At 37.9% G+C, this 14391-nt stretch overlaps 1 protein-coding gene across 4 annotated transcripts in view; it reads right to left on the reverse strand.

Annotated features, from left to right (window-relative positions):
• The window catches only part of ASAP1 (ArfGAP with SH3 domain, ankyrin repeat and PH domain 1), a 395945-nt gene that overhangs the window by 130430 nt on the left and 251124 nt on the right, over positions 1–14391 (reverse strand). For all 4 annotated transcript variants that reach the window (XM_077944032.1, XM_077944031.1, XM_015145993.3 and 1 more), the window contains 4 exons: positions 14017–14091; positions 13146–13195; positions 6704–6833; positions 5264–5349 (listed from right to left, as the gene is read on the reverse strand). In XM_077944032.1, the coding sequence (XP_077800158.1) occupies positions 5264–5349; positions 6704–6833; positions 13146–13195; positions 14017–14091 (341 nt within the window). The remainder of the gene's footprint in view (positions 1–5263; positions 5350–6703; positions 6834–13145; positions 13196–14016; positions 14092–14391) is intronic.

The raw sequence follows: 14391 nt of genomic DNA on the forward strand, positions 1-14391 counted from the left end.
GTAGTCCTAGTTACTTGGGAGGCTGAGGCAGGAGGACTGCTTGAACCCAGGAGGTGGAGGTTGCAGTGAGCAGAGATAGTGCCACTGTACTGCCACCTGGGTGGCAGAGTGGCAAGACTTCTGTCTCCCAAAAAAAAAAAAAGGCGTAGGAGTCAAAACCGTATCATATTTTATATTTTGGCTCTAAACTTTACTATCTACACATGGTAACCCTGGGCAGTTATTCACCCTGTCTGAATAACAGCATGCTCATCTTCAAAGTGGACATTTTCTAGTTTCAAGAAGCATCAGATGAGCTACTACAGATAAAAGTATTGTTAGCTGGGAAGTGAAGCACATGTGTGAGTTCTGATTACCTATCACTACACTTAACACATAAATCTTCCAAAGAGAAGGGAAAATTACCTCAAGGATGTCTCATTTATCTCTTAGCCACTTTCTCTACAAATTACCGTAACATAACAAGATCTTCGAAAATAAACAACAGTAACAGTACTGGCAGCTAACATGTAACTGAGTATTTACTCTGTACCAGTCACCTCACTATAATACACAATTCATGGAATATCTTTTTAGTCTCATTACAGAACCAACCATGCAACTAGCTTCAGAACTTTCGGTCCCCACCCCTCCTCCCACCTCTGGGGAGGGCAGAGGTGCTGGAGATTGGGCCAACCAACAGTCAATGATTTAATCATCATGCCTATGTAATAAAACCTCTATAAAATCCTCTAAATGAAGGGGTTTAGAGAACTGCTGGGTTAGTGAACATATGCCATCTTTTGTGTCTGGCTTCTTTCACTTAGCATTAATGTTTTAAATGTTCACCCATATGTAACATGTATCAATACTTCATTCACATTCAGCATTGTGGCTGAACAATGTTCCATTTTGATATACAACATTTTGTTTAACCTTTTATCAGCTGATGGCTATTTGGGTGTTTCCGTGTTTTGTCTATTGTAAATAATGTTCTTATAAATATTCATGTATACATTTTTATTTAAATAACTCTATGTTTAACTTTCTGAGAAATTCCGAAACTGTTTTCCAAAGAAGTTCACCATTTACATTCCTATTGGCAATGCATAGGTTGCAATCTTCCCACATCCGCACCAAGATTTTTGTTTTAATTACAACAATCCCAGTGGGTGTGAAGTGCTATTTCATTGAGGTTTTGATTTGTAATTATCGTTGACTAATGATGTTGAGCACCTTTTCACGTGTTTTTCTGGCCATTTGTGAGTGTGTGTGTGTGTGTGTGTGTGTGTATACTTTTTTTAATATACAGAGTCTTGTTTTGTCGCCTAGGCTGGAGTGCACTGGTGTCATTATGGCTCACTGTAGCCTTGATCTCCTGGGCGCAAGCGATCCTCCCAGCTTGGCTTCCCAAGTAGCTGGGAATATAGGCGTGCGCTACCATACCTGGGTTATTTTTTATTTATTTTTGTAGACAGGGTCTCCCTGTGTTGCCCAGGCTGGTCTTGAACTCCTGGGCTCAAGTGATCCTCCTGCCTTGGCCTCCTAAAGTGCTAAGATTATAGGTGTGAGCCAGCACACCTGGACTATTGTTGAGTTCTTTACATATTCTGGATATCAGACTCTTATCAGAAAAATGTTCTGTAAATACTTTATCCTATTCTGTGGGTTGTCTTTTACTTTCTTGATAATATACTTCCACAAACAAGTTTTTAATTTTAAAGTCCAATTTATATTTTTCTTTGGTTTCCTGTGCTTACTTTGTCTCCTTTGACACCTTTACTAAGCATTTATTAAATGAATTAACGTGACTTTTAGCAATATACTGATCCTTTCTGAGCTACAATTTCTTGAGGGTTGGATATATTAAATGAGAAAACACATGTAAAGAACTTAGAGGCAGGGCCTATATAATTTGTCCTAGAAAATAAGCTCTCGGTAAATGTTAGCTGTTATTCTTATTACCTGTAAAATGACAGATAATAAAGCAATGTTTATAAATGCTGTTAACTCTGCAGGTCATAATGACACTTGTGAAGAGGTAAAAGGAGCAGGTGAATTGGAGGATATGTTTGTTTGGAAAGCAGCATGTTACCGACAATGTTCACGTCTGAAATTGAGCAGTAATTAGTGTAAGTGAGCTGAAATGGGTTGGAAACAGTTAAAAGCCCTTCTTTTCTGCTCCTTTTATTTACTTCTCCATTTTTGTAGCTTCATCCACACTGAAGTGTCGTGACTATTATTACCTGGGCAAATTCACTGTTGAGTACCAGCTGACTTTGTACTGAAAATCACTTTGGGAACTGAAGTAAGTATGGAGAAGAATAAATCTTCAAAACAAAACAAAACAAAACAAAAAAACACCTAAGTAGAGAATGCTTAACAGGTCCACACAATATACCTATTAAGAGTTTTGAGGAACTGACTGAAGTAGAAAAGAATAAAGGAAACTACTCTGGCTTCTTGCTGTGATTAAGAGTTCTTGGGTTCCAACCATGGAGTAACTTTTAGTTGAATCACCTTAAAACATGGTTCTACTACTTGATGTCTTAGAACATCTCTCTCCCTACAAGGTTTTTACTGTGTAGGGTTTTCTTCTGATGATCTCTCTCTGACCTAGGGGACATTCTTCTACCAGATTGCAATCTGGTAACAAAATCCTAGCTATCCTCCAAGTTCAATGACAAGTCCCACCACTTCCTTCAAGGTGCTAGTACCTTCTCCTCAGTCCTCCTGGTCAGGTGTCTCTCTTCTGTTTTTTCTTTAATTTTGAGACGCAGTTTTGCTCTTGTTGCCCAGGCTGGAGTGCAATGGCGCAATCTCGGCTCACTGCAATCTCCACCTCCTGGATTCAAGCGATTTTCCTGCCTCAGCCTCCCAAGTAGCTGGGATTATAGGCATGCACAACCACACCTGGCTAATTTTGTACTTTTAGTAGAAACAGGGTTTTGCCATGTTGGTCAGGCTGGTGTCGAACTCCTGTAATCTAATAATCCACCTGCCTCAGCCTCCGAAAGTGTTGGGATTACAGGTGTGAGCCACCACACCTCTCTTCCTCTTGATGCCCCATGGTACCTGTCACTGTCCAGCCCCATGATGATTAATAATGGATCCGACTTACTTCCTACACCTGGATAATTAACTCCTGAGGGAAAAAGCCTTGCTTTATCTCTATCCCAGAATTGGGCACAGTACCTGAACTTTGGCAAAAGACTAATAACTATTTGTTGAAAGGGAAAAAGCAAAGAATAAGAGAATAAAGCGGGGACGCAATAGCTATACAAGTTAGAATCACCATTACTAGTGAAGACTAATAGATGTATACTTTACAAAGCATCTTCTATTTTGAAAAACTCTTGTTTGTGTAGGCCAAACTCTTCTTTATAAACTTAGAGAATTTAACGTGAAAATAGATATCTAAAGTCAGGTGAAATCAGTTTTGCTGCCAAAGTATTGCAGAATTCAGGAGACTGAAAGATTCACTTATTTCTTTAAAACTTTCAAAGGAATTAAACGTTTCCAGGAAAACTAAATATGATGAAAGATAAAAAATTCCACCCAATACTAAAATCAGGGACCATTACAACACAGGCCAAAATTTCGTAACTGCCCAACCACACTACAAAGCCAAAAGTAAGTTAGTTATTCCAGGTCTTCAGTAAACAAACTTAATCTTAAGAAGGTGAAAACTGTTTCTACTTCAATATATTATTTTTATTTTTGAAAGACATTTATGTAAGGTAGAATGTACTTTGAAAAAAAAGTTATCAAATTTATGTAAACAACAATTTGATCATCAAAAAGGTTTTCCTCAAGAGAAATATCCTAGACAATAAAATATATAAATAAATAATTTTAAATGCCACTTAGAATCATCACAGCTGTCAGTACACACAAGGCTGCAGGCACTGGGCTAAGCACTCCATATACATTCTCTTTTTTACTTTTTATAGCCTTATGAAAACCCTAAGGTGGTTGCTACAGAACCGTAACCCAACTTGACAAGTGAGTATACTGAGGTTTAGTGAAGTACCTGATTAAGAATGCAGTTACCTAGCTGCAGAGCCAAAATGTGGACTCATCCAATTTGTCTAATCCAAGCTTTGTGCTTTTGCCATAATATTAATGCTGACCTCCTTAAATGTTTTAGAATACAGATATCTCTCTAAATATAACTATTGAAAAGACTAAGAAAGATCAAAGGAAATTAAGAATTTAACTTTTTTGAGAGTATTTTATCTAGTCCAAATGACCTTTACATTATTATGCTTATGGGAGCTGTCCATTCCACTTCTGGAAGGTCCTTGCATTATTTTCTGTATAACTTTCATCAATGAATACAGACTTTACTTTTCTGGTAGAGTCTGTGGGTGTAACCGGCACATTTTCACACACAGACTCTACCAGAAAACCCATGAAAGTTAACCCAATAAGTAAACAAGCAAACATGGCACCACAGAATCACAAACGTAATAAAAACATAGGCAATATAGGCAAACAAAAATGGTGCCAGTGTAGAACAACGGGTATCTTTCAAAATATAACACCAATTATATAAGAATCTATGTATAAATGCAAAGTATTCTTAATGCCCAAACTATTTAAATTCATTTAATTTAGATGAAACAAAACAAAACCGAAGACTCCAGGTGGAAATACATGGTGCAAATGGTGCAATAATAGGCCAAAGTGGGCGGATCACGAGGTCAGGAGATCAAGGCCATTCTGGCCAACATGGTGAGACTCCATCTTTACTAACAACACACAAGAAAAATTAGCTAGGTGTGGTGGCATGCACCTGTCATCCTAGCTACTGGGGAGGCTGAGGCAGAAGAATTGCTTGAATTCGGGAGGCAGAGATTACAGTGAGCCGAGACTGCACCACTGCACTCCAGCCTGGCAACAAAGAGTGAGACTCTGTCTCAAAGGGAAAAAAAAAAAAAAAAAAAGGCAAAATGCTAAGTAAGAGAGTCAGGGAAGGGGGTCATCAGAAATGACTCTTTAGTGGCAGAGGATCATGCATCTGTAATAAGAGCTCCACAGGTGATCAAATATAGGAAGAAGTATTTGTAAGTATTTGTCTTCTTCTAAGGAAGACAGCATTTTTAAGCCCTAATTTGAGCTGCTGATTTGTATAAAACACTGAAGATGGAAGACACTATTTATTATCCATTTAGCTGAAAAAGGTCATTATATCACTTTATTTACTCATGAGATGAAGAAAAGATATGAAAAGGATTAGGATAAATAATGAAGTACAGGGGGCTTGCAATATTCTACTCACTTGCACTGTGCATGGTAATACTTTATAAGATTCTGCAGCAGATCCACACCTTTTTTGGTCTTGATTTCATTAACTTTAATGAGATACTGTGAAAATAAAACAGGATTTTATGTTGATTACTTCTGCCATGGGTTCAGGTAGCTGAACATCACCCCTGAATCTGCACAAGTTACCAAGCTTGGTGTCCTTTAGACAGTTTAGAGAATGCTGATTTCGCACAGTCACAAAGTGTACAAAACAAACTGACTAGAGTGTTAGCATTTTATAAATTATTTTATGATTAGTTTATTCAACAAGCAGGAATAAAACACAGCAAAACATTCTAGAACTGTTATTTCCCCTTGGTGCAGTGGATCTCAAACGTACAGTTTATGTGGTCAAAAACCTGAAAGATTGATTGTTTTTTGCAGAAAGTAAGTAGAATAGCATTCTCATCAAAGAATATACCATAGGATATTGAAATTTTAGGAAAAAGAGGTGAATCAGAAAGAATTTTTACTACTCAAAAATGAAAGAATAAAAATAAGAATAACCCACTAATTTATTCAGGTAACTAAACACAGTAGCGTACTTGTACTGTGTACTGGTCAAGATTTTCTATTGACACTGTTTGCTGCTTGCTTACTTGTTTTATTGTGTGAAAAGGTTCATGAGCACACAAACTCAAGGAGCCAATGGGTTATGAAATAGAAAAAAGAGAGAGAGAGAAAGAGACAGAGAGAGGTGAGAAAGACAGAGAGAGAGAGAAAGAGAAGGAAGGAAGGAAGGAAGGAAGGGAAAAGGGGAAGGGGAAAGAGAAGGAGGGAAGAAAGAGGAAGGAAGGAAAAGGAAAGGAGAAAAACATCTAGGGGAAGAAAAAAATTTGAGACAATTTTCCACTTTAATATTTTCTAAAAACTGCAGAAGAAACTCTTGCTCAACAGCAGTGTCAGAAAAGGTTGGTTTAGGTCAAGAAGTGTTCATGTTCAATTGGAATTCAGTTTGAGAACCAATGCTCTAAGTTTAAGGCAGCATGCTTTCTGTTGCATTTTTTCGTGAAATCAACTTTCTTAACGGCAACTTCATTTGAGTTTTCATTCAAACTGGACATATGGTTAAAAAAACATGCTCTAAACATATACCAATAAAAATATTCACCAGTGTTACCTCTCACCAATGTTTTCCTCCCACAACCACTCACAAGCAACATTAAGGTTCTCACCAAAGAATCCTGTTTTGGCTTAAAACAGCCCCATAGGGCCAAGGCTCAAAATATGAGACAACAGTGCAATGGCAGGTTCCCAAAACGCTTGGAGAAAAATGGAGATTAGAATCCTTAAGAAACAGTTTCCTCTCTAGTAATCAAATACAGTCTGCCTTTAAGCATAAAGACTGCTGACTAGCAGGAAAAGATTACAGTTGTTATAATTCTAGGCAAATGATGGAAAAGTCCATTCTTACTTCACACATTTGAAGCTGAAAGAGGCGCCTTTCCTTCTCCATTTCTTCCGCAATCTCGGCTCCTGTTATCTCTGTGCGGATCATCCCATGTTGTTTTGCGTGTTCTCTTTTCTCTTTCTCAATTTTTGTACTGTAATTAAAGCCAATGTCATTATTAAAAACAAAACAAAACACTCATGTACAACACCAACAGCAGACCCTAATACAAACTATGGATTTGGGATGACGATGTGTCTATGTAGGTTCATCAGCTGTATCAACTGTACCACTCTGGTGGGGGTCAGTGATAATGGGGGAGGCTGTGCATGTGTCGGGGGAGGGTGCATATGGGAACTCTCTGTATCTTCTGCTCAAGAAGGAAGTCTACTAAAAACAAACCATACTCATGTCTTTCTGTTAACAAAAGCCACTGATTATTAATTTCCAAAGTTAAGAGGCAAGAATTCTTAAGTTGGTAGAATCAATCAGAAGTAAAAGCCTACATTCAAAGAGAACACACACACTGTATGGATTTTCACATGGGAAACCCCTTACATTTTTCCTTTGATCTTACACATGACAGATTCATATACATTCTCTTACATTTTGGTAGGCACAAAGAAATGTTGATAGTCTGCCTACTATTGGGTAAAGCACTTTATAATAAAAAAGAATCAGAAAGTTGGAGGCATGAGGCTTTCCTTGAATATCGATAGCTTGCAAGACTTCAATTATTTCAAATAATTAAAGTATATAATGGGTCTTTGTGGGTATGTACAAAATTTAGTCAAAGGTAATTTCCAATATTCCTCTAAACTTGAGCTATTTCCATATTCTAAGAACACATTTTAATCAGTCAACCACTTGTCACTGGGCTGTACAAAATTCAGAAGAAATCCCAATATATAATTTGGAATCCTATGAAAATGTTCTTCTGTGCGTGGGGAGGTGGCCAGGGGCAACCAGGTGATAAAGAAGAAAGGCCCACATTAAACCTATAGTAGCTGATGCTAGTGCTCTGCTCTGATAGATGATAATCTGGTAATAATACCAATGATTATAGCCTGCTTTCCAAAAATCCATTAACCTGAAAATGGACTTCTAATTTCAGAAACAACCAGTAATTTCTAGTTGTGAATGCAAAGACTAACTGATTTGACCTTCAACTCTTAAGTTGTGGTGGTAGGGGAAACCAACCCTGAAGAAAGTCAACATCCTTACCTATACACAGACACAGTGGAAAATCCACCAATCAACCCAATGGAAAATCTACTTATAAACCCAATTGGGATTGACTCTAATACCCTAATGCTATTATATTTAAGAAACTCTTTAATCATGCCACTGTGGCAGTCAAAGAGGAATAACAGGGATTTTAACAGAAAGAGAATAAATCTCAGCTCTTTCTCCACTGATGTGGGTAGGAAGAGAAGAAATATGGAGGGACAGGCATAATTTAATAATAAGCCTTTCAATTTACCATGGTGACTTAAACATACATGTCTTTTATTTCTTCTTCCTCCAGTGATGCCACTAAAATGAGAGTAAAGGCATAAGAACAGATAATCTCCCAAAGACAAGAGAATTGAAGACAAAAAAGGATGACAGAATTCAATAAATATTTGGAAGAGCAAGGCTGAAGAGAGAAGGAGAGCACCTCAAACTATAGGGTTCTCTGTCTCCCTCACTTACATAGCTTCCAAAATGCCACCATATGTGATTACTAACAGGAGCCTGAAAGAACTGCAAGGCTCTGAGACAAACCTCAGACACTGACATCTGGAAAACCCCTATAAAAGAGCTGCCTTCACATCCTACAACTCGAAACCTAAAAAGAAGGCTTTCTGCTTTCTTGCAGAAAGCAGATCTCTAATGATGCATATGAGCTTTTAGTCTTTGGGTACCTTGCTCTGAAATATGAATGCACCCAAAGATTGTAAGTCCCCAAAATGAAAGTGAGGGTGAGCAAAGTATTAATAACAAAAGGGGGAGGGTTGGGAAGGAAACAGAGGCAATAAGGGAGCAGATAAAAGAAAAATGTCATTAAATCTTCAGCTAAAATATTGCATCTACGAAACAAGAAACAGAAACTACAAAAAGGCAAAAGAAAAAAAAAAAACAAAAACCCAATTGAGCAAAAGAGCTGTTAGAAATTTAAAATGACAGCCAAAATAAAAAAGCTAACAGAAACAGTGGGGAAAAAACACTGAAAAAATAACCTAAAATATACTACAAATAGAACAGAAAAGAGAGGAAAATTGTAAGAACGGTCTAGGAAGTCAAATATTATATAATGAAAATTCCAGAAAGAGAAAAAAAAGAAAAAACAGGAGGAATTACAAGAAGTTTCCAGGAGTGATGAACTAAAACTTGTAAACAAAAATTGCAAACAATGCACATACCATGGCACTTGAAGACTCTTCATAAAACCTTTTATAGAGACAAGACCTTATATTCTCTAACCGAAAATAAATGAAACAAACAACAACCACATATCACATACAAATAAACAGGAATCAGAAAGACATCAGATTTTTTTTTTTTTTAGCAACACTGGAAAATAGAGAACAATGGAAAAATGCCTTCAACATTTTGATATAAAATTATTATTATTATTTTTGAGACAAAGTCTCACTCTGTTGCCCAGGCTGGAGTGCAGTGGTCCGATCTCTGCTCACTACAACCTCCACCTCCTGGTTCAACGATTCTCCTGCCTCAGTCTCCTGAGTAGCTGGGACTACAGGCACCCGCCACCACGCCCAGCTAATTTTTGTATTTTTTAGTAGAGACAAGGTTTTGCCACATTGGCCAGGCTAGTCTCAAACTTTCGACCTCAAGCGATTTGCCCACCTTGGTTTCCCAAAGTGCTGGGACCACAGGCGTGAGCCACTGTGCCTGAAAATTATTATAAAATCAGTGTTATATATTTGGCCAAACTCTCACTTTTTGCGGTGGCAGAATGAAAATAATTTTGGAAATACAAAACCTCAAATCTTTGCCTCCTTGACAGCTGTTCTCTGAAAACTACTGGAGGTAATGGGCCACCAAAATATGGAACTATACTAGTCAAGAGGAAGTAGATTTAAAACTGAAGAGTCAAACGCGATCCCAGGATGGCAGCTGTAACAGCTTATCTAAAGAGCTCTGGAAAGGGATGTGTCCAGGAAAGAAAAAAAGAAACGGACACAATTTAATACTAATAGATATATAATCATTATAATAAAATAAGTAATGTACTTTATAAACAAATATTGACAGGTGTCTGACATCTGCTGGAACAGATAAAAAATTCACAGAAAATTCACATAGAACTAAGCAAATGAAGAAAGAAGGCAATTATGTCATTAACAAAACGCAAACAACTGTACTCTAAGAACAGAAATGTAATCCTATTCTAACATTCGGATTAGCAATGAACGCTTATAATACCTATAAAAATGTAAACACTGAAACTAGTTTAATAAAAAATTGTTCTATTAACCCTAATGGATGAACAGAGTGCAAAAGTGATGGGGTGTCTGTGCAAGGGAATGTAATCCTCGTCTACCAGAACAATACATCACAGCTAAAGCTAGAAAGAGCAAGAGAATACTGAGGAAGGTGTAGAAAGTCAGGAAGCAGGTAAAAGAGTTGGAAAAAGGGAAGGGACTAACAGGATCAAGAGGGGCAGGCAGAGGGCCTCTGTGTTTCCATTAGAAGCACATTTGTTGCCTATTTAATATTTTCCCTGTCATGATTTGTAAAGAACCCTGTACCATTAGGTATGACATAAAATCACTGAGCTTAGATTGTGGAGGACAATACAGGTAAGTGAGAATTTGCTACAAAGGGTACCTGGTCCATCCTAGAACGCTCTGTTCTATGATAAACTTTAACAATGTTGAAGCCACTGTTATTTGGGGTTTCCATTATATGCTGTCAGAGTAAGTCTTAACTAGTAAAAGCACTATCTGATGTTTTAGTTTATGTACATTTATCATTTTGATCAAATGAAATTTGATTCTTACAAAACTCAGTAGAAACTATTTATTGTGTGACTTCCCTATGCTAAATACTGTGACAACTGTTTCAACACACTACCTTATCTTGTCCTCACAACAACCCTGAGAAGTAGGTAATTTTTTATATATTTTACAAGTAAGGATCATCAAAATTAAGTATTTTGGCTCAAGGTCACAAAACTGATAATGATTTCTCAGTCTGTGATCTAAATCATTGCAAACTTCACTGCGTCCAGAGTTCTAAATGGAAGACCACAGAAAACGTCCAGCCTTCTCCATTACCAAAACTAATAAATGAACTTTTTTGTGTGGAGTCATTTTGTTTTCTGTAACTTATAACCGCATGAGTCCCAGTACATCAAAGAGACAAATGCTTGTTTTCTTTCTTTCCTGCACCACTATACTATACTTCAGTGACAAAGAAGTCTATCTTAGGAAAATTGTTGACAGGGATTTACTGAGCAAACAAATAAAACCTGCCTTCATAAGGTCTTAAATTTGGGACCCACTCAACTTGCTATTCCTGTTACACATTTCCAGGTCTGAATAATTCTTTTATTTCTTCAATGAAATAGTACATATACTATGAGTCATTAGGCACTGGTAGATTAACACCATATATAAGAATAAAGTGGTCGTGGTCTTCACCAAATTTAGATTGTAGAGGACAATACAGAAAAATGAACAGCCAGGCCGGGCACAGTGGCTCACGTCTGTAATCTCAGCACTCTGGCCGAGGTGGGTGGATCACCTGAGGCCAGGAGTTCAAGACCAGCCTGGCCAACATGGTGAAACCCTGTCTCTACTAAAAATACAAAAAATTAGCTGAGTGTTGATGGCGGGTGCCTGTAATCCCACTTACTTGGGAGGCTGAGGCAGGAGAATCGTTTGAACCCAGGAGGCAGAGGCTGCAGTGAGCTGAGATCACGCCACTGAACTCCACCCTGGGCAACAAAAGTGAAACTCCGACTCAAAAAAAAAAAAAGAAAAAGAAAAATAAAAAAAAAAAGAAAAGCCAGACAAGTTCATACGTTGAGTGAGCGGTACAAGGAAGAGCACCTGTACCATCTCAGAATGCTTCATATTTTAACTCATTTATAATACTAAGCACCAGATACTTGTAGGTCTTTAGCCAACAGAGATTTTAAACAATAGAAATACAGTTGTGCTACCTAATATTGGTAGTACTTTAGTTGACAAAGCACGTATTACATCATGTTTTGTTGTTCCTATGTCCTACAAAGAAGACATATTCTACAAGTAAAGCACAAGGTTTTTTCTTCCCTCTTTGTCCTCCTACTTTCTAAGTACTTAATTCTATTCGATTCCAAGTTTAAGCACCACTGCCTCTGGGCAGGGGCAGTACTTAGCTTACAATTTGAGTACTCATGACCCACTTTTCATACAGAAAGATTCATAGCCCACAGCATTCATTTATCAGTTGACCATTTTAATAACCTTTTTGTTCTCTGCTGCATTTAGAACTGTCAATGTACGAATATATTCCTAAAACAGCAAGTCCCTAACAATGCACTTTTTACATAATTACAAAAGTAGTTTGGGAAAAACATATTTAATCCTGAATTTGCTTTTCTTTTGCTTGTTTTTATCCTGTTGCTATTGCTGCCTACAGAAGTGTTTTATTCTCTTATGTTTATAGTTGTCCAAGACTTTTACTAAAAGCTTTAAAAATACATATCTCCTCCCACCCCACCCTCCTGCTTGGTGTTACAAATGTCTCAGAGTAATAATAGTAATAATAATAAAGGAACGTGGTACAATTACACACAGTATCAAGATGGTCCGAGCACCTTGCAAAGTGCTTGGTGCCCTAATTCCTAACAAGAACTCTACGAGGTTGGTGGTCTGACCTCAGTGCCCATGCTATGCTAGGCTCTGTGGTCAGACAGACCTGGAGTGAATGCCAGATGGACACATAACTAGCTTTCTAGCCTTTCACGAGCCCCTTAGCCTCTTTAGGCTTCAGTTTCCCTGATGTATATAAACAGAGAGTAAAGTTGTACAGATAGTTTCCTGTGAAGAGGTCATACATGCAAAAAACACTTAGTGCAGGTCCTGGCAGGCACCAAGATGTCACAGTATTAGCTGTTACTTTTATTATTTCCCAATTGTTATACTATACAGAAACATAAATGGTCCATAATTACATGCTATCTATAATGAGAGCCATAGGCCTATAACTTGATAGTATCAGCAGCCGTAAATGCCAAAACAACTGATAGTAAAAGTACCTCTCCCTTCAGACAAATAGCACAGGAGATGCAACCACTTTAGGTCAGTTTACCCAACCTCTTAGCCCTAATAAGGATATACTAGAGGATATACTAAACAAGTTTTGTTGAGAAGTTATTAGTTAAGAGGTCTGTCCTTTCTCCAGTTTTTTTTTTGTTCAAAATTCACAACAATATTAAAAAACAAAAACTAAACAAAAAACCACTTACAACTTTGTCTCATAATCTTTCCAGGCTTTGTCAAATGGCTTCTTGAGATCCTTAGAAAAGAGAAAATGAAATTAAAATTGCATCGACTTTGACTGAAAATGAATAAACAGTTTTGAAATAACATCTTAGCAAGAATTGCTTCCTTTATAGGATACTGGGAGCTTCACTTTCATGCACATTACACTATTTTTTTTTTTTTGACAGGGTCTCACTCTGTTGCCTAGAATGGAGTGCAGTGGCGCAATCACAGCTCAATGCAGCCTTGAACTCCCAGGCTCAATCGATCTTCCCACCTCAGCTTCCTGAGTAGCTAGAACTACAGGCACTCAATACCATCCCTGGCTAATTTCTGTACTTTTTTTTTGTAGAGATGGGGGTTTCATTATGTTGCCCAGGCTGGTCTTGAACTCCTGGGCTCAAGCGATCTGCCCGCCATGGTCTCCCAAAGTGCTTGGATTATAGGCATGACCACTGTGCCTGGCCAACATCACACCATGTATTATATACACAAGAAGCATGAGAGAGGAAAGAAGGGTGAGCGCCCTGGTCATGCTGATGAAGCAGGAGCCTGAGGTTCAGAGAGGCTGGGTCCCCAGTGGTCACACTGTGGGAACCAAGACTCGGGCTTAACTTCTCTCTCCCACCCATGGAGAACCTTCCCAATCTTCTTGAAAGTGCCTAATCTCATTCCTCTGTCAATACCATTATGTGAAGTGGCACATTTTTTCCAATGATCATTTTCCAAGAGCATTTTTAATGCTGAAAATGTTCAAAGACTCTTTCAAATACAAGTACTACTATGATCTTAAAAGAGGAAAAAAAAAATCAATCCTTTCAAGTTAAAGGGAAAATCAAATTTCTGAACACTTACTCCTTTGACTCCCTTTAGGTCTCCTTTTAACAAGGAATCCAAGGTGAAGATCACATTGTGGCTCAGCCCCTGGAGCTGAAAAAGCAAAGGGAAGATGGGAGATGGTTAAAAAATAAAGTCCACATGAACAATAAAACCAGCTACTATTGACTGAGCATTTTCCACACACCAGTCTCTGTTGAAGGGCTTTCCATGCATTATTTCATTGAACCTGCATGACACCTCTGTAGGTTAGGTGACGTAATTATCACCACTTGGCAGGTGAAGGAACAGAGATGGAGTCATTTGTGCAGAACCATAAAGCATGTGAGTGAGGGGCTAAGATTTGAATTTAGGCAGTGTAGGCTGGGCATGGTGGCTCATGCCTGTAACCCC

This window comes from Macaca mulatta, chromosome 8 (genome assembly GCF_049350105.2).
Source record: "Macaca mulatta isolate MMU2019108-1 chromosome 8, T2T-MMU8v2.0, whole genome shotgun sequence".
NCBI lineage: Eukaryota > Metazoa > Chordata > Mammalia > Primates > Cercopithecidae > Macaca > Macaca mulatta.